Source organism: Cryptomeria japonica, chromosome 9 (assembly GCF_030272615.1).
Source record: "Cryptomeria japonica chromosome 9, Sugi_1.0, whole genome shotgun sequence".
Classification (NCBI taxonomy): domain Eukaryota; kingdom Viridiplantae; phylum Streptophyta; class Pinopsida; order Cupressales; family Cupressaceae; genus Cryptomeria; species Cryptomeria japonica.
In genome coordinates this window covers 257,380,858-257,401,122 of record NC_081413.1, presented here as the reverse complement: position 1 = coordinate 257,401,122, position 20,265 = coordinate 257,380,858, and the positions used below count along the sequence as shown (strand labels likewise).

The following is a 20,265-nucleotide window of genomic DNA, read 5'->3' as shown; positions in this document are numbered from 1 at the left end:
TACGTAATTGTCTAAGGCCAATAGGCCATTTAGACAATTACATTGCCTCTGTCGGTCCTAATAGATTCTGACCGTAGCTATTCTATCACCAACACTCCCTCTTAGCTAGGGAGGAATCGTTCTTAACCTTTATAAGTTGCATCACCTCTTGTGATCATATATCACAATAGCTACATCTATTTGTGGAAGAGAAAGACATCACCTCAAAATGATATCAAGCATTATGGCATATCCACAGATATCACTTCTAATGATATCCACCATAGATATCTCCTTATGTAATATCCACCATTATGGCTTGTCCATATATATCACTTCACATGATATCCACCATTATGGTATATCCATAGATATTACCTCTCAAGATATCAACCATTATGGTATATCCATAGATATCACCTCACGTGACATCCACCATTATGGTTTATCCATAGATATCCCCTCACATGATATCAACCATTATGGCATATCCATAGATATAAACTCATGTGACATCCACCATTATGGCATATCCATAGATATCATCTCATGTGATATCCACCATTATGGTTTATTCATAGATATCACCTCATGTGATATCAACCATTATGGTATATCTAAAGATATTACTACATGGTATGCCCATAGATTTCACGTCACATGAAATCCAACATGAATATCTCTTTATGTAATATCCACCATTATGGCTTATCCATGGATGTCACATCTCATGATATCCACCATTATGGCATATCCATAGATATTACTACAAGAGATATAAACCATTATGACATATCCATAGATATCACATCCCATGATATCCATCATAATGGTATGATCAATCAATATCGTAAGATCGTCACCTTACGATAATGATCAGATGTACAAGTGTTCACTATTGAGAGATCTTCACCTGACAATAATGTTCACAGGGGCTCATCAAGCATTGAACCAAAATTGTCATGGAGTCACACACATGACATCCACCATGAACCATATCAGAGGGTGTAGATGAGGGATTTCTCCTTACGTCTCTCTCAAAGAGAAATGCAATCACAAGAGTTTATGCTTTAAAACATCTTTTGAAAAGAAGAATACATTAGTGAATAACATACCTTTCCACCATGTCTCTAACATAGTGATACTTGATCTCCACATGCTTTGACCTTTCGTGAAATTCAAGGTTGGAGTCTGCATCACTCTTGATGTATTCCAAGCTCACCAAGTATTCATCTATCCAGGAATATCATGACCTAGAAGTCATCATAAAGGCTTTCCAACCTACATAAATGGTACTCCATCTCATGAATCACAGTCCTTTGATTGATCACTAGATAAACCATCTTGACATGGTCCACTCCCTTTGAACCAATATAACCAAGATCCTCGTACATCAATAGAAGCACATCCTCTTAGCTGCCCCCTCTGTCACAGAAGCATCCCTTGCTCACATGGTCCCAATCATGGAAGATATCTTTCTTTAGGAGACTCTTATCATCTGGTATGATCCTCATATGGTTGGAAGTGCTAGAACCAAAACCACCATAGATCTACTATCATAAGATCAAGCCCTAGGCAGGAATATGATCATCTTGAAATTTAGAACAAATTCCCCTTTTAGTATGCTCCCTCTCACTTAGAGAGCCCTCTTTGTCTCAATCTTGGCTTTGTAACCCTAGATGCTATCATTACTAGCACAAGTGCCTCTATGGCTTTCACAAGTGAACTGTTGCACCTTTGTAGTTATATATTTGTTTTATAAAAAATGGAAATGCAAAATCTCAGAATCTCCATTAAAGTCCTCTGCATATTCCTCCTGAATTTTAATCTATTCATCACAAATAGAACTTCAAAACTCTATAGCCTGAAAAGAAACAGAATCTAATTCTAAAGATGTCCTAAATGTAAGGGTCAAATTTCTCATAGTAAATTGAAGAAATTTAAAACACAAGATATCCAAATGCAGCTATCGTAAGCGAACATCTACTGACAAAATTGTTTCATGAATAACACGCATAACGTAATTGCATAAATTAACAAAAAAAAAAATACATATTAAATTCATGAACATTATTCAAACAAAAAGAAAATTTATCTCTTTCAAATCAAAATATGAATCCATCTGAATCCTTTTATGGAATAGTCTCACCAACATTTGCAATGGAGGCTTGCAGCATAGTCGTGGTTGGACATTTCATTACGTAGTGACCATATTTGTCACATCTAAAGCATTGAATTTTTGAAATGTCCTTCCTTCTTTTGTGCATAGGAGCACCATTTGATTCCTCATCTTTCTTTCTTTTGGAGTGTCCTTTCTTACCCTTCTTCTTTGAGGAGTGTTCAGCAAGAGCATGAATATCTTCATTTGTGGAGCTTTGCCCAATACCTCTTGTAGCCAATCTTGACTCTTCTTGAATGCACTCTGTCTTCAATTGATCAAACTTAGGAAGCTTAGATCGTGCACTTATCCTTTGAACGAATAATTCCGAAGAAGAAGGGAGACCATTGAGGGCCAACATGGTTAACTCTTTACTTTCAATTGTGTGACCAATGGTGGAGAGCTATTTTGTTAGGTGATAGATTCGTCCTTGATCATTTCTATGTGATGAAGTTGTTGCTTCAATGCAAGAGCTCTACTAGTGTTATTTATCTCATACATATTTTCTAATGATTTGAGCATGTCATAGGCCATTTCCAATTTTGAGATAGTTGGTACAATATGATCTTTCACAAAGTCAACCAACATTTTCATTGCTTTGTTGTTCTTTCTCTTCCATTGAAGCTTCTCATCCTCTTCTTTTGGTTCCGGTACAACATCTTTCATGAATTCGTCTGATTCATTTTCCCCAAAGGTAAGCATAACTCTAAACTTCCAAGATACAAAGTTTAATTCTACTTCAAGTCGATCCTCAAATCTAACACCATTCACCATTTTGATCTATAGAAGGGAGTAGAAGAATTCGAGGATATATAGAGAATAGTCTTGCCTATATAAATATGATCTGATCTTTTTCTTATGCTGGCTCTAATACCATGTTAAGTTTTGATAAGATTATAATAGGTAGGTAATTTTAAATTTTATTTGAACTTTAATCTCCATTTGATGTCAATTCAAAACATATACGATGGAGATCCGATCTGCATAATGTATATCGAATTCACTGCAAGTGAATATCACAAACTAAATTTGTATATGTCAAAGACTGTTGTATATGTATCCACCTTTTATTGCTTATAGTTCTCTATACTGACATTGCATTTATTGCTAGCTCCTGATTATATCTCCACCTTATCGTATCATGCACATATCATTGTTTGCTTATTATATCTCCGCCTTATCATATCCTATATATATTTCTCCCAAAGGAATTGTAATGTATGATATAGGATACCCAAGGTCATGACTCTACACGTAGGGACATGATACCTTTGGAGGAAAACTGATACATTAATGTAATCGGTATTTATAACTAAACAAATTTTAAACATAAATAGTTATGTGCAATAGAACACATCACTGATAATTAGACAATACGGTGATAATAAAGATCAACAATGTAATATAGACATCAATAGTCGATTATACATATAGATAACAATCATTTGCTAATTTTTTTCATATTGATTATATATCTAGACATTAACTAATATCAATTTTAATATTGTTTAATATATTAGGCATTTAATATCGGTTTTCATTAATAGCTGGTATATGTAATTGTCTAAGGCCGATAGGCCAATTAGACAATTACGTTGTCTCTGTCGGTCCTAATAGATTCTAATCATAGCTATTCTATCATCAGCACTTATTGGGTCATTAATTATGTCTTAGGATGAGCTAAGAGGTAGTTGGGAGTAATTTGTGAAAAACATTGGAAGTTTTAGGGGTTAGCGGTTGACATTGTTTCATGACTCTTGCCTTTGTTAGGGTGTTGGGAGTCAAGGGTAAGACATGCTTTATGCTTCAATCAAATAGATAGATGGATAATCACAACCCTTGTCTCAAAATGCAAAATGGAGAAAGTTATTTGGAGTCAGAGATCAAGGGTAGCAAGGAATTCATCCCTTAAGGTATGCATATTGAGGGAGCTCTAAACTCACAATCCTAAAAAGACGACATAGCGTGAGATGTAGGGAATTGAAGGTTTGGAGGACCTTATAGAAGGCACCTAAAAAATGATAAGTTGGAACTCATGGTCTCAATAAGATAATGTCACAAAAAACATTTAGGATTAGAGTTTGAGGATGCCACATACCATGTACTACATTAAAGGTATGCCCACACTTTTGACTCTGATAGGATATATGCAAGGAGTTGTCAAGAGTCATGCATCAGAGATGCCAAGGAGGAAGTACTCAACTATATGTCTTTTTGGAAAAGATGTACTACAGGAATTGTTAGAGTTTAGGGTTTGGCGATGAAAAAGAACATTTACTAAGATAAAAGTAAGTTTGAACCATTGACTTCACAAATTAATTTAGTGAAAAAGCCAAAGAGTTTGGGCTTTTTGGGTACCAAGGAATCTGTATTAACATAAATATATGCCTGAAACTCCAATGTTGAAAGACTTAATACAAGGATTGAGGAACTAGAGTTTTGTTCGAAGACATGTTGGCAGGAAAAAGTCCAAAAATCCAAAAGAAATAAAATTGACAATGGTATGAAACGAGTGAAAGGTATGCTAGGACTGGAAAGTCTAATATCCCAACAAGGGTAAATGAAATGACATAGAGGAGCAAAAAAGCATATCAACAAGGGAAACCTCAAAAGTTCAAAAGTTTGACAACTTACTTGAACTTAGGAAATGACCAAAAAATGAGCCATTATGAGTTTTCTTTGATTTTGGCAACTCCAAACAAATAAAAAGCTCATAGGGGAATGAGAAACCACATTAATGCATGCCTTGACCAAGAGAGACCCAAATAGGGAAATGTCTCAAATTGGTTTTTAATACATTGGGTAAATGGTGTCAAATACACAACAGGGATATAGATCACACAAAAAATAAATACATTAAAGTGAGTTGACATCACTAATCATCAAAAGGAGAATTTTTATAAATCACCACATATGAAAAATTTTGTCAAAAGAAGCTACAATTCTACACTTCAAAAATCTTAATTAAATATACTTACTAATGAAATCAACATACACATACACATACACATACACATACACTTACACTTTAAAATCAAATTCTATCAAAAACTACTGCAATTTTGATATCAATAGATGAAACCATCAATTCGTTTTTATTGCTTATGATTACAGTCCTGGGATAAAAAAAGTTAGGACAAATTCACAGTATTCGTGATGTCTCGTGGGAATATAAGTCAATTAAAAACAGATCACATAATTACAGCTGACTCAGTAATAACTGGAATATCTCCCACTATTAGAGAAAACTTTTTGTAATTAAAGAAGTTTCACAATTTGATTGTGGTAAACAGAACAAATGATCTCGGCGTTTTTATTGCATGTGTAGAACAAACATAAAACCTGCAGACCAGTCATAACAAGCAAAACAGCGGCTGCGACAGCGGATATCAAAACCCATGGTTTTGAGCAATAAGTGTCCAGAAATTCACTCCATAGGATTTTCCAGGTCCTTGTTGAGCAATAAGTCTTGAGGCTGCTTCTGGCATCGTTAACAGGTTTGAAGTATGGCTTCCATGTTGAGCTGCTCAAGCTCTTCACAATCTCCACCATCTTATCATCGCCCCCAACCCAGTTGACAAGGATTCCATTTCTTCTCAACAACTCAGCGTCTTTAGCGTCTACCGTCAGCTCCTCCAACAAACGAGCAAAACTAGTAACAGCATTTTCTTCACTTTCTGATGAGCACAACTCAAAGACTATCAAGTTTCTAATGATCGTCTCTGTCATAATACCAATCTTCAACAGAGGAAGATATAAAGTAGACTGGGCCTTGTCAAACCTTATCTGCTCAATGCCTCCCTCGTAATGCCTGAATTTTACTCCGGCTTTGCTTAATCTTAAAGCAGAGGGATGAACATTAGATCCAAACAGGCGACTGGGATCCTGTTTCTTTTTGTAAACCCTCTTACTATTTCTATTACTACTATTTCTTCTGAGACAGAGACTATGGTTTTTAAACCATGTAAAAGGAAACCAGCCATTAGTAGGGCGTTGGCCAACGGCCTTACGGGACTTGCTATAAACTGTGGCATGGAGGCAATGCAGTGGATGAATTTTTTTAACTAAATCTGAATCTTCATTGGGTTGGATCCAGAATGGAGAATAATAAGAACATATTTGAGCAACAAAATCCTGAAATCTTTGATTTGGATCACCAATAAAATCATGGAGTGACTTTAAGGCTGAAAGTGGGATTTGATTTTCCAATTTGATGACACCTTTCATGACATCTAAATACAGACCTTTACCTGACTTTAAACCGTGGAAGGGGCTGCCGCCATTTGAATGCGATTGTTGTTGATAAGGTCGGCCATTCTTATTGGCTACATGGTGTGCGAGGAAAACAAGGAGGAACGAAGCATCCCTAAACAGCATCATGGCGAAAGTCTCCTCGTTCAGTTTTTTGAGAAACTGAGCGTCCCCATAGTAGTTCCTAGCGCCATGGATCACCCCTCCGAAGAAATTGTCCTCCTGCAAATATGAAAGACCGCCCCCTTGTCGAATTATTTGGAGTGGTGTGAAGAAATGAGGAGGAAGCTTACTCATAACTGCCCGTGCAATGATTTTAGATTTCTCGGATTCCATTTCAGCAAGGTGAGGTTTGAGAAAGTGATAAGGACCCATCGATATTACCTGAGGAGTGTAGATCACATCATTTCCTTTCATTGTCTTTGGCACCATGAAAATACTCGCAAGCTTTACATCTCCTCTCACTTCTAAGCGGTATGAATCTTCTTGATTTTCTTCCAACCATTGAAAAACACGAGTATCTTCAGTGTCCATGATTTTTACAGCTTAGATCTTCTATAATTTGGCGGCCAGGTTAGAGTAACGTCGAGCTTCTCTCTTCCCAATAAAACTCTCTGCCTCTTTTAAGCTTTCTTGAGCATAGATGCTAATCTGATATATCATGATGCCTCGCACGGGAACATGTTACATGCACTGCCCCATAATTTTCCAGGTAACCAAATCACATGTTACATGCACTTCAAGCTAATTGGAATAAATCTGTACTTTACACTTCCAGTTATTCGAATCCCATTAGACATTGTCTCTACATCACGAACATGAAATTGAGATATTGTCTCTACATCATGAACATGAAATTGAGAGGATGCATTCATCTCTGTTCACTTTCCTAGTGTGGTTCTTCTTCATTAACCTTCACCTTTCAAAGGAAAAAGCTAAATAAAGAAGAGATGCCATTCTTTACGTAATCTACTTGTTTTGGTATTCGCATTCTCTCAATCTATTAATCTTTGTTCACTTTGCCTGGTGTGGTCTATTTATTCTCGATCTTCCTCAAGTAAACACATGTATAGAGTAAGTCAATGACGCTATCATCCATCCCACTCACGTGCCCAATTTGAAATGAACAAGGGATAAAACTTTCCCTCTGCATTTTTCGACAAAGGGTTTGGTCGATTGTTTTATTTTCTGTGTATTATCTAACACAAGCCACAATGGGTGGAATTGAATATTAAAAGGAATTTCCCAAGAAGATATTAGAGTAGAAGAAGATTAAAGTAGAGAAGTGTCATGAGTGGAGATATGAAGCGACGAATAAGGCTAGCAAAGAAAGAATACGTGAGGTTTTTGTTTTTCAAGTAAAGCAATCTATACATCTAATTGACCTTTTGGCCAATCTATATGTTATCAATGTATAGATGGAGAGAAAGGAGGCTTAAGAAACTTGAAAAGCACTAAATAAAAAGCTCTTTCAAATATTGTTGAACAATAATAATATATTTTTAAAATGTAGAATTTAATGTGATAAATTTATTGATATTGTTATTTATGACGTGGAAATGTCATAAAGATTTACAATCAACAAGTTATGAATAGTATGAATTAGAGATTGATCATATATCCACATTTGAATTGAGCTTTGACTAACACTAAAAAAGGAACCTTTCAAGGCATATCCTTAGTGTTTAATGTTGTACATCTATGTTGAGATTGTGAAGGAGAGTCAAAAGAATTTGACATATAAGTTTAGTGGAGGGACAAAATAACATAATAGAAAAAGGAAGATATTGAAGAGATTTTGCATAGTGGGATTGAAAGAAGCACCATTACTAAATAGGTTGAAGAGTATTTAGTAAAGTGAAAATATTCCAGAAGAAGATTCATCTTGAATTTCTAAGGTTGAGGTAGACCATCCTAGTTTTCTCTAGTTATTAGAATGTTGAGAAATCACTTTTCAAATAAGCATAGTTGTCTAATGTAAGAACATCACAGTATAAAAACAATCTTACATCATCCAAAACTTATTTTTTAGGTTTTTTTTGTTTTTCTTCATTAATCAATCATTATTAATCCTTCCATATTTCTTATAATTGTAAATGCATATTTCATAAGATTCTAAAATGTTGCATTCAATTTATAGGAGATTTGAATAACCTTATAGACCCAGTACTAAAATAATAGTCCATTTTACTATTTGATGTTTGCAGTAACCCTCCAAAATTTATAGTACTAAAAGATCATGGTTCCAAATTCATTGGACCTAGAGAACTTATGGTATAAACTACATCAAGTTTCATCGATCCATCCTCACTAGAAGATTTTTTCTACATTTTCATAAGGCATTGAGCTTTGCTCAATGTTACAATTGACCAAGATCATTCCTATTACTTGAAGGTGTTATATGACATTTCTCATTATCAATGAAAAGTAGTTTAATGAAGAGGGAAGATGATGAAGAGTCGATAATTCCATTTTGGATCTTGGAATCGTATTGTATTGTAGCTGAGCTGGTCAAGCTTTTCACAATCTCCACCATCTTATCATCGCTCCCAACCCAGTTGACAAGGATTCCAGTTCTTTCAAAATACCTTAGCGTCTTTGGTGTCTTGAGTTAGCTCCTCCAAAAAACGAGCAAAACTAGTAACGACATCTTCTTCACTCTCTGATGAGAACAACTTAAAGACTATAAAGTTTCTAACGATCGTCTCTGTCATAATACCAATCTTCAACACAGGAAGATATAAAGTAGAGTGGGCCTTGTCAAACCGTATCTACTCAATGCCTCCCTCGTAATACGTGAATTTTACTCTGTCTTTGCTCAATTTTAAAGTTTCTAATGATCCTCTCTGTCATAATACCAATCTTCAATATAGGAAGATATAAAGTAGAGTGGGCCTTGTCAAATCGTATCTACTCAAGCCTCCCTCGTAATGCCTGAATTTTACTCCGTCTTTGCTCAATTTTAAAGCAGAGGGAAGAACATTCGATCCAAACAGGCGACTGGGATCCTGTCTCTTTTTATCATCCTTCTAACCATTTCTATTTCTATTTCTACTTGTAAGACAGAGACACTGGTTTTTAAGCCATGTGAAAGAAGACCAGCCATTAGCAGGGCGTTGGTCAACGCCCATAAGATACTTTCTATAAACAGTGGCATGGAGGCAATGCAGGAGATGAAGTTTGCTAGCTAAATCTGAATCTTCATTAGGCTGAATCCATAATGGAGAATAATAAGAACATATTTGAGCAACAAAAGACTCAAATTTTTGATTTGGATCACCAAGAAAATCATAGAGTGACTAAGACCGAAAGTGAAATTTGATTTTCCAATTAGATGATGTCGTTTATGACATCAAAATACAGACCTTTACCTGACTTGAGACCGTCGAAGAGGCTTCCGCCATGTGAATAAAGAAGAGATGCCATTCGTGTGTTTGTCATAATAGTAATCTTTTTTTGTTGATGGTTTTCATATTGTGTTAAAGTTGAAATCTTTTGGATTATGAGTTAAGGATTGAAGGATATTTATTGGGATGTGTATTACGAAGTTGCATAGAGTAAAAATTGATTATTAATACATTCATTCAAAAGCATTCAAGTTTACTTACAATTAAAAATCTATGGACATACTGATATTGTAAAAATAAATTGGTATGAAAAAAATTATATAATTATACTAAAAATATGAGAAGTATTAAGTAATGATGATGTCGACCAGAGGGGCTTCATTGGATAGGCAATATTATATTGCATGCATTAATATTGGGGGGTTAATATCCCAAAAATGATGGTGCAATATATTGCCTATCGGTGAAAATATGAGGGTTTTTAATTCTGGCTATGAAAAAATACAATATTTGGTGAAAATAGGGGGGCTTTTAATTAAGGTTGTGTATTGGGAGCGGGTGACAAAAAATGAGTTTAGGGCAATATTTTTTGAAAATAGGGGGATTATTTAGTGTGCCATGAACTCACGTGCTATAACCCAAGTGCACTAAGTGAAGCCCCTGTGATGTAGACATTTACAAGGATCTAAGAGTGACATTTAATTCATATTCAATTTAATTTTGAGGCTTTACTTCCGAGTTTTTTTGGAGCAACTCCCAAATTTAATATTTTCATCATTCAATTATCCAATGACACTACCATTGCTTATTGTTAATATTGTTAGAGAATATTCAAATTAACTCATAATTCAAGAACCACACTACTAACAAAGATAATCATCCAGTCATGTTCAGTTTTTCATTTAATCACCAAAACCACAAAGGAAGAAATAGTGAGAAAATGAATAATTCATGGTTTAAATTTTTATGAATATTATTAAATATATTACTATAACAATCTCATAAGTTGAGAAACTTGAATGGATCTATATAACGATTGTTTTAGGTGACATATTAAGGCACATAAAATATGAGACAAAAAAATTGCCAAAAATGATGGTGATTCATTTGTTGGAGTGGTTTCATCAAAGAGGAAAACCACATCTTCTATAATATCTTCTAGATTAGTATGTGATACTGAATAAACAAACACACAAGATTAGTCAAGTAGGCATCATAATACAATAAATCCAACAAACATGATTTGTTCCTCAAAGCAAAATTATCAAATTCCTGATGCAACTATAAATCCTATAGAAATTCCAAGAAATCTTGGAATCTCACTACAAATTGCAATCAAATGGAGGTTAAATATTTGTATACAATTGATGTATCCATAACCATATACTACATGCATGCAACTTCCATCAAGGTCACAAAAAAGCATGTATAATCCTAATGAAATCATAGTAAACTGCAAAAGTCATAGATCTCAAAATAGTTCTACTTGAATCCATTAAAACATGTTAATCTGAACCTCAACCAGCATAAAAATACCTAAGGTGCTATGCAAATTATTTTCATGAAAAAAAAGTTTAAATTCAAAATACTAGAAAACTTATAACTCCAAGGCAAGTGCAAGTCAAGGACCAAATAATAATAAACAAACCTTTCTACATGCTTAAAGCATGTAGACAAATTTGAATGTCTTCATTTAGACTTGACTTTTGCAAAACCATAAATTTTTCTTAAGTTAACCATACATGTGAAAGTTATCAATGCAAATACAAATCTATTAACATGTCCAAATCTCTCAAATATTACAACCAAAGATTCACCGCCTCAATGATTAAATATTACAAATTTGCATCTACCATACCAAAACAATATAAATCTGCAACATGCAAGTAAACACATCCAAAAAACTAAAGGGTTGTCTAAGAGCTTGAAGCCACCAAACAACCAACTCTAACAATGTAAGGATGAACTTTGAGGAAAATGATGTAATCTATGATCCTATCATGATCAAGTAAATATTTGATTTTTAATTTTAAAGCTCAAAGTGAGTTCCTTTGATCCTCGTCACCTCTATCTTTAAAGTCCTAATCATAGGTAAAATGTCCAACAACTAAGAACAAATGTTTCATTCCTAATTCTGAAGCTCAAAATGTGTTATGTTTATCCTCTTCACCTCCATCTTATGATGCTAATCGTAGCTCTTATGATGCTAATCGTAGCTGAAAAGTCCAGCAACTCACCTCTACCACTACCATGATGGAACTTAAAATATTGTCTAGCCATCCATACTACATTTAATTAGATTATATTAATCTTCAACAATTATCTTTAACTTGATATATCTTGGTGTACTTTACATAAATTTTTTAAAATATAGTTATGCTAGTTAATATTTTATTTTCTTAATAAAATGAATAAAATTTTATTATGATAGTAACATCAATGAATATTGTATAAATAAATGATGTGAATAAAGAAATATATAATCATTTATTAAATTGATGTGTAATATTAAAATTATTTAATTAAAATTATTCAACAACATAATTTTGGCAATAGGAAATTTAGGCGACCAATGATGTTAAGGTGCATCCTAGATGATGAATAGACGATAAGATTTGTAAGTGATAAACTTATGAATGAATGATAGAGAGTATTAGATGATAAGGTGATTTAATGGACAAATAAGAATTCACCGGAGATGAATGGTGATGAGTGAATGATTACTGGGTGGGAAGGCGTCTACAATATTTGTAAAGAAGCGAGAACCTTGACGATACTCCAGCCCGGTAGAGTTATAGCATATCAAACCTGAAAAAATCATCATGGACAATGAAAATACTCACGTTATTCAGTGGTTGGAAGAAAACCGAGAAGATTCATACATTTCAGAAGTGGGAAGCGATAAAAGACTTGCAAGCATTTTCGTGGTGCCAATAACGCTGAAAGAAAATGATTGATCTTCAGTCATCAGGCGGTATCGATAGGGCCCTATCACTTCCTCAAACCAGACCTTGCTGAGATGGAAACCGAGAAATCTCTGATCATTGTACGGGCGGTTATGGAAAAGCTTCCCTCAGATTTCTTTGCTCCACTTCAAAAAATTCGAGATGGGGGGAGCCTTTCAGATTTGCAGGACGACACCTTTTTTGGAAGTGCTGTCCTTCGCTGCAGGGACTACTATGGGGACGCTCAATTTCTCCAAAATCTGAACCAGAAGGCTTTCGCCATGATGCTGTTTAGGGATGCTTCCTTCCTCCTTCTTTTCCTTAAACACCATGTAGTCAATTGTCAACAAGAGAAAAAATCAATGCAGTCTCAAAGACCATCGGCCTCAGATAACGGCGACCCATTCCATGATCTCAAGTCAGGTACAGGTCTGTGGTTAGGTGTCATGAAAGATGTATTCAAATTGGAGAATCAAATCCCCTTATCCACCTTAGAGTCACTTTATGCTTTTATTGGTAATCCAAATCAATGTTTTAAGGCCTTTCTTGCAAAAGTATGCTCTGAGTACTCCACACTGTGGATTGAACGCAGTGAAAACCCAGATTTAGTTTGCAATCGTCATCTCCTCCATTGCATCCATTCAACAGTTTATAGGAGGCCTCCTGTGGGCGCTGACCAAGCTGCCCAACGCCCTACTAATGGCTGGTTTCCTTTTACATGGCTTAAAAACAATTGTCTCTGGGTCAGAGGAAGTAATTGTAATAATAAGGAGGGCTATGCACAGCTTGAGGTTCGATTTCGCAATTATGGAAAGACTGCGCTTCCCTCTGCTTTAAAATTAAGCAAGGCCGGAGTAAAATTCAGGCGTTGCGAGGGAGGCATTGAGCAGATACGGTTTGACGAGGCCCAGTCTACCTTATATCTTCCTGAGTTGAAAACTGGTCAAATGACAGAGACGATCATTAGAAACTTGATAGCCTTCGAGTTGTGCTCACCAAAGATTGAAGAAAACGCCGTTATTGGTTTTACTCGTCTGTTGAAGTAGCTGACACAAGACGCCAAAGACGCTGAGGTGTTGAGAACGAATGAAATCTTTGTGAACTTGGGCGTGGGCGATGATAAGATTGTGGGGATTGTGAAAAACTTGAGCAGCTCAACATTGAAACCGTACTGTAAACCTGTTAATGATGCCAGAAGAAGCCTCAAGACTTATTACAAAGGAAGCAAATTGAAAGTCCTGTGGATTGAATTTCTTGACACGTATTACTCAAAACCATGGGTTTTAATCTCCGCCCTCGCAGCCATAGCGTTGCTTATTATGACTGCTTTGCAAGTTTCTTGTTTGTTCTACACCTGCGACTCGTAGATCATTTCTCTTGTCTGTAACTAATGAAATAGTGAAACTTCATTTGACTGATTTTCACAGACTAGTTTCTTGGTTTATCGTAACCTATTTTAAATCTAATTCTGTTCTAGATGTAGGTTTATTTCTTTTATTATAATTTTATGGGATAACAAAAATATATCCTAATTTTATTTCTTTTATTATAATTACATGATTATATAAAGAACGGGCAGAGAATTATTTTTGTGATCTTTTTATAGTCTATTATTATTTTATATAACCTTGAAGTCCTCACAAATAGATGTGAGAACTTTGAGGAGATGTACATGAAACAACCAAGTAAGTATATGGCGGAGGTTAAGAAACATTGCATTTGCAAAGAAAATTAGAAAATCTATTTCTGATAAAAAAACAGTTGCTTAGAATGTGGTATCACAATTGACATGAATGTCACGGAGTTGGGTATATTAGAGCCAATTTAAACTAGCGGTTGGACTTGAGAAAGGTCCAATTTGTACTGCCGATAGCAATTATAGCAATTTATCATATGAAGCTGAAGAACATCATGCTTGAATTGCCATTCACATTACAATTTTATAATATTAAAATGAATTTACTCGTTCAAAATGTGAAATTTTCGGTCATTCAGAAGGGACAATGGGAAGGATATGCTTGCAGACAACAAAAGACAAGAATATTATCCCCATTACATATTTCCATAAAATCATATCATTTACAACCTCCCAATCGATCTATCCATCTATTAAAGAAAATGATGTAATAGTTTAGGGTTGTATCATCTATGTGTCATGCGGGATGTTACAAAATCAATGTATAAATGTATAAACAGAGAGCTTCACTTTCTTTGATCTCGAATAAACAAAGAGCTTCACTTTCTTTGATCTCGAATAAACAAAGAGCTTCACTTTCTTTGATCTGTAAAACAACACAAGAAACAAAAATATTAAAATGGAAGGTAGTTATGAAACAAAATAATTAATTCTTCTTGCCCTCTCTAAATTTGTAAATGTCATGTATACTTATAAAATACTTAGAAATATTTTCCTTTCACCAGTTAACCGAGCATCAGTTTAAGCAGATCGAATTCCTTTTGATGATTGAGTTACATAGGGGTCAATTCTATGGGAAAGGAGGTCTTTATCTAATGGAGATAGTGGAAAAGAATAATATTGGTGATCTTCAGGACTGGATTTCAAAGAGTAGGGAATTTGGCTCAGCTAAAGTAGTGCACAATTCTCTAAATAGGTAGCATTTGGGTGCACAACATGGTGATTTTCATCACTATGAGATGATGAACATAGACATCATGATGTGACATATAGGGATCTCCAATAAAAGATTAAATAAAGTAAGCAGTGCCGGTCGAAGGATGCATACTTGCTTTTGGAAAAATTCCAAGGTATATAGTGCTTTCCCATCATACGTAATTGTAGGTGAACTTCTTCCTTTGGTTGTGAAGCCTGTGTACGACATAGAAACTTGTTAAGAATTTTCATGGATGGTATATAGATGAATTTCACTGAAAATGATTCACGAAACATACTTCTTTTTTAAATGGAGAGTTGTTGCAGTTGAGCTTCTTCTTTTTTCCTTATTACCGTGTATGGATTGTTTTCCATTTTTGCGTACCGCTCGTAAGAGAATGCTGGGTCAATCCAGAGGTCTTCCAAGGATTTCACTATGGAGATTGCAGTAAATGTTAGTCCTTGTCTTTCTATTGCACGATATTGATGGTTGCCTTCTGTAGTGTTAAACCTTGGGCTTTACGTATGGTCATAGCCCATGCCATTTTTATTGGTAGTTGCTTAGTGATATTGGTGTTATTGATACAACTTTCGGGTCGCTTAGGTGCCACAGGGGACCATTATAATTATCAAATCTAACCATGATATACATTGGTATGTCAGGTGACTTGGAGTCACGACTATAAATTATTTCAATTATCTCACCAAGAGCTTCATTGACAAGTCTTATTTGTGTCCATATGTTAGTTGTGAGCATGATTCACTGTCCTGGTGACAGTAGGACTTGCTTTTCAAGTTGTTCATTGTCAGCGTTAATAGTTGTTTTTCTTGTAGTCATTGTATCTCTACTTATTGAAATTGGATGATTTAATTCCTTTAGCATTCGTTTATTGTGAAGCGATACCATATCATTAGTAGCAAAAAAGTGGACTGCAGTGTCAAATTGCTTATTCACAATTGGCGCTAATTGTTCTTTTGTTCATGTCATCAAGCTTTGCCAATCTTCTTGGGTCAAGTGTGCATTGCGTATGTTTATTAGTGTTTGATGAAATTGTGATTGCTTTAGAGATTCCGCTTGTTGGCGAAACATCATTTTTAGGGTGATATTTGTTGTAAATTGGTTCCAAAGTGTTATGGCATTTGAATGTGATGTGTATATTGGTTTATCCATTACAGGTGGTTGTTGGGCAAGGTCTCCAATGAGAATCATAGATACGCCTCCAAAGTATGAATGTTTATGATGAGGGAAAGCTTCGTGAAGTCGGCTATCTATTTTCAACAATAGTTTCGGACCTATAAAGCTCATCTCATCAATGCATATATATCTTATGTCCTTCAACTTTTCTTAGAACATTGTTAGTGCTTGGCCATGTAATGGTTGCATTTATTTGATGGGAATTCGTAGTGTTGAATGAATAGTTGTCGCATGAATGTTAAATGTAGCAATTCTGGTAGGAGCTAGTACGAGTATTGGGTTTTTTTGTTGTGGCGATTTTTCTTGTAGCATATTTTTTATACAACTGATCAGGTATGATTTTCTTGTACCCACAGTTCCTTGTATGATCATGTGTAATGGTTTGTTGAACACATTGGTGTTATGATTTGAGACTATCAAAAGTGCTTTCTTTTTTTCTGTTGATAGCGTACTGGTGGGTGTATACTTTCTTGTTGGTACATGTTCATCTTGGGTGGTTGTTTTCTTTATATTTATAAATTGTGATGCAATATCGTGCAATTCATGTGGTAAATTAGTTTCACCCCAACTATAGTTGGTGTCAAATTCACGTCGGCCTAGTAATTCAAGTTCGTCCACATTGTTGTTGATTGTATGCCTCATTCTTGAGAGTAGTTCCCACTCATGCATCTCTGATGTGGTAGTTATATTCCTTTCATCTTCATTGTTTTCTTCTTCTTGGGGGCTAACATTTTCTTCGATATGTCGTATGATGTGCCATACATCATATTTGTTTACATGCATTTGATGCCAATTGGTGATTATTGTGTCCTTGGTAACTCCTATATCAGTCTCAATATTTTAAAAGTGTTTATATCAGAGTAATTCACTCCAACCAAATGTTCAAAATGTTCTGACTCTTCCTTGGGTATAATGTCGAATTTTGGGTAAATGTTAACAATGGCTTGTATTGTTCTCTCTTTCCATTTGCATGATTTACGACTTGCAACATAGGTGTAAGATCTTGCAGATTCGAGTAATGTGATTGTCTCTAGCTCTGGAGGGCGGACCATATAGGAGCGTAAGTAACTATTTTCTACTATAGTCTCATTTTGTGTTTTAGTTAATCGGTGCAGCACTTTCCATCCAACATTTAAAGTTGTAAATGGTTTTTTACAAATAAGAAGGGGTAATTTTTGCAGCATATGCCAAGTTTCTTGTGCACTGATATCACGTTCTGCTACAATCTCTATCATAAATCTTTGATATGCTACTATTGTTGGGTCATCTCTTAGTTGATTTGTGGATACTCTTGTTAGCATATTAGTACAACTTTCAGATGTTCTCTTTGCTTTTGATGCATATTTGGCAATGTATTTCAGTACAAGTTCGCGTGATATGACAGGTTGGTAATCAATATTATCTCTCCATATTGAAATCATTTCTGGGTTGTAGATGTTAAGCCTATCACCATTTCTTGCAGGTTCATATTTCTTTGTGCTCGTTTGATTGCATAATAAGATCAAGGTAGGATGTTCTTTCCATGGAGCTTTATATCGGCATTCTAGTTTTCTACCCTTCTTCCATAAGCATGTGTTCTCTCTGCATTTTGTGTGTCTTTGCACACGGTTCACTAACTCTTCATAATCATCCAATGGATTTGTGGCTACTATCTCTATTGTGTTTAGGAAGCATGGATCATCACATGGAGATCAATATATCTGGTTGTTCCTATGTGTTGTGGAATGAGGGTTCCAAGCGCTTACGTACTTATCAAAAAAATTTCTTGCTTTATCAACATCTTCATTACTTTCGCAATCTAGCTTGTCCATGTCTGGTGCATCTTGGAGCCACAGGAACCCATGTACATGTGCGTTTCCTCGGTGTTTCCATTCATATCTGTACCAATAATCTATAACACCAAGGATTTTTTCAACAACTTCTTCACAAAATATGGTGAATCTTTGATGTAGGTATAATGTTGTTCTATGCGGGTTATGTTGGTATTCTCCAAGTGTTGACAAGTAATGATAGGTGTTGACATCAAAGATAAAACCATATCAACATATCCAAAATACCAACAATCTCCCCCTTTGGCATCGATGGCAATTCAAGATGGAAAAACCATCAAAGTGCCAAAACAGAAATGCCAAAAACCAAAAACCAACAATCTCCCAAAGAGATCATTAACAAAGAAATCTTTATTCCAGCTTTGATGAGGAGAGCTACTTCTCAGGGGGAGAGATTGATATGGAAAAACACATGGATAACACATATTATTCCTAGGGGGAGAGACTTTATCCCTTGGGGAGAGATTATTACTTTGGAGTGAGATGATATTATGTATTGTTGATTTTTGGTTAATGATCTCTTTGGGACATTGTTGGTTTTTAGTTTTTGGCATCTCTGTTTTGGCACTTTGATGGTTTTTCCATCTTCCCTTGCCATCAATGCCAAAGGGGGAGATTGTTGGTATTTTGGATATGTTGATATGGTTTTTTCATTGATGTCAACACCTGTCATTACTTGTCAACACTTGGAGATTTTGGTTATGTTTACTAGCAAGACAGAGACTTATGCAAAACATTGGTATTTGGTTCACCGATAGATTATATTGTTCATCGGCACTTGGAATGACTTGGAAAATACTTGGTTATGTCGAAGACATCATTTTGACACTTTATCTTGGAGATTTGTTCATTGGAATATTCGAGTTTGCATATTTGCTGTTACCGGCAAATAGGTCCAAGATAAGCACCGACAAGCTTATCTATTCCAAATCAGCATGACATGCTTTGGAGATGATTTGTTGTTATTGTAAATGCATTAAGCTGACATGTTATATCAGATATTGCATCGGTTATTGATTTACTTGTAAATTGTTTTTATTGTAATATCTTTTGTAAAGCCGACATACACATTTTGGTCTTAGGCTTCGATATAAATGTAAGATCTCATTTGTGAGATTAATATGCGAATGTAAAAAGGATTGAATTTAGGTATATGCGAGAATAAGTAGAGCTATACATGCAGACATCATCTGAAGGTTGAAGGAAGGTTTGAAGAAGACATATCAGAGCTAAACCGGTACTCAATCCAGCATATGAAGATGCTATTTTGTGCAGTACATATTTATTGGATTTAACCATCCAATTGTAGTTAGTGTGACTCTCATTTTGTGATTGAGTAGTGAGCTCTAGGCAGCTAGCCTTTCTGCATGTGCAGAATCCATATTGTAAACATATACTATCTACAGTAGTATCATTTGATTTTGGGTAAGGCTTCCCACCATGGTTTTTCCCCTTACAGGGTTTCCACATACAAACATTGGTGTTATGTGTCGTGGATGTTGTTGTCTTTCTGTTTTATGCATTAATCTTTACCAGTATTGCAATTAACTGTTAAGACTGTCTACCAACATAAAGTTTGGTTTACCGGTATTAAGCATTAAGTTTTGGTAAAGTAATTTTTGGTTGAATTTATTAGACAACTGATTCATCCCCCCTCTCAGTTGTCTCCGGGACCTAATAGGTTATTAATGACATTTTTAAGATGAGTCTTATTTGAATGCATGGAAAGCTCCATATTATTTGAGAGGAGTTGTTGGAGGTCTGGCCACTTTGTATTAGCTGCACTTAGTGTGAAGAATAGGGTGGGAGATCCTATTTGGTTAATCATGTTTGTTAATTCCATATGACACTTGTTCTAATATGGTCTGGTTCCTCTCATGGAAGAACCAAAGTGTTGTAATTCCTCAGCTAGTTGTGAGTCGGGGAGATCTTTCAAGTGTGCGCGTAAAT

At 35.2% G+C, this 20,265-nt stretch overlaps 1 protein-coding gene across 1 annotated transcript; it reads right to left on the bottom strand.

Moving 5' to 3' along the window:
* Nucleotides 1–5,395: 5,395 nt before the first annotated feature.
* Nucleotides 5,396–6,922, bottom strand: LOC131858357 (uncharacterized). The gene has a single exon (XM_059211579.1). It carries the CDS (start codon nt 6,920–6,922, stop codon nt 5,396–5,398), a length of 1,527 nt encoding a protein of 508 aa, XP_059067562.1.
* Nucleotides 6,923–20,265: the final 13,343 nt, after the last annotated feature.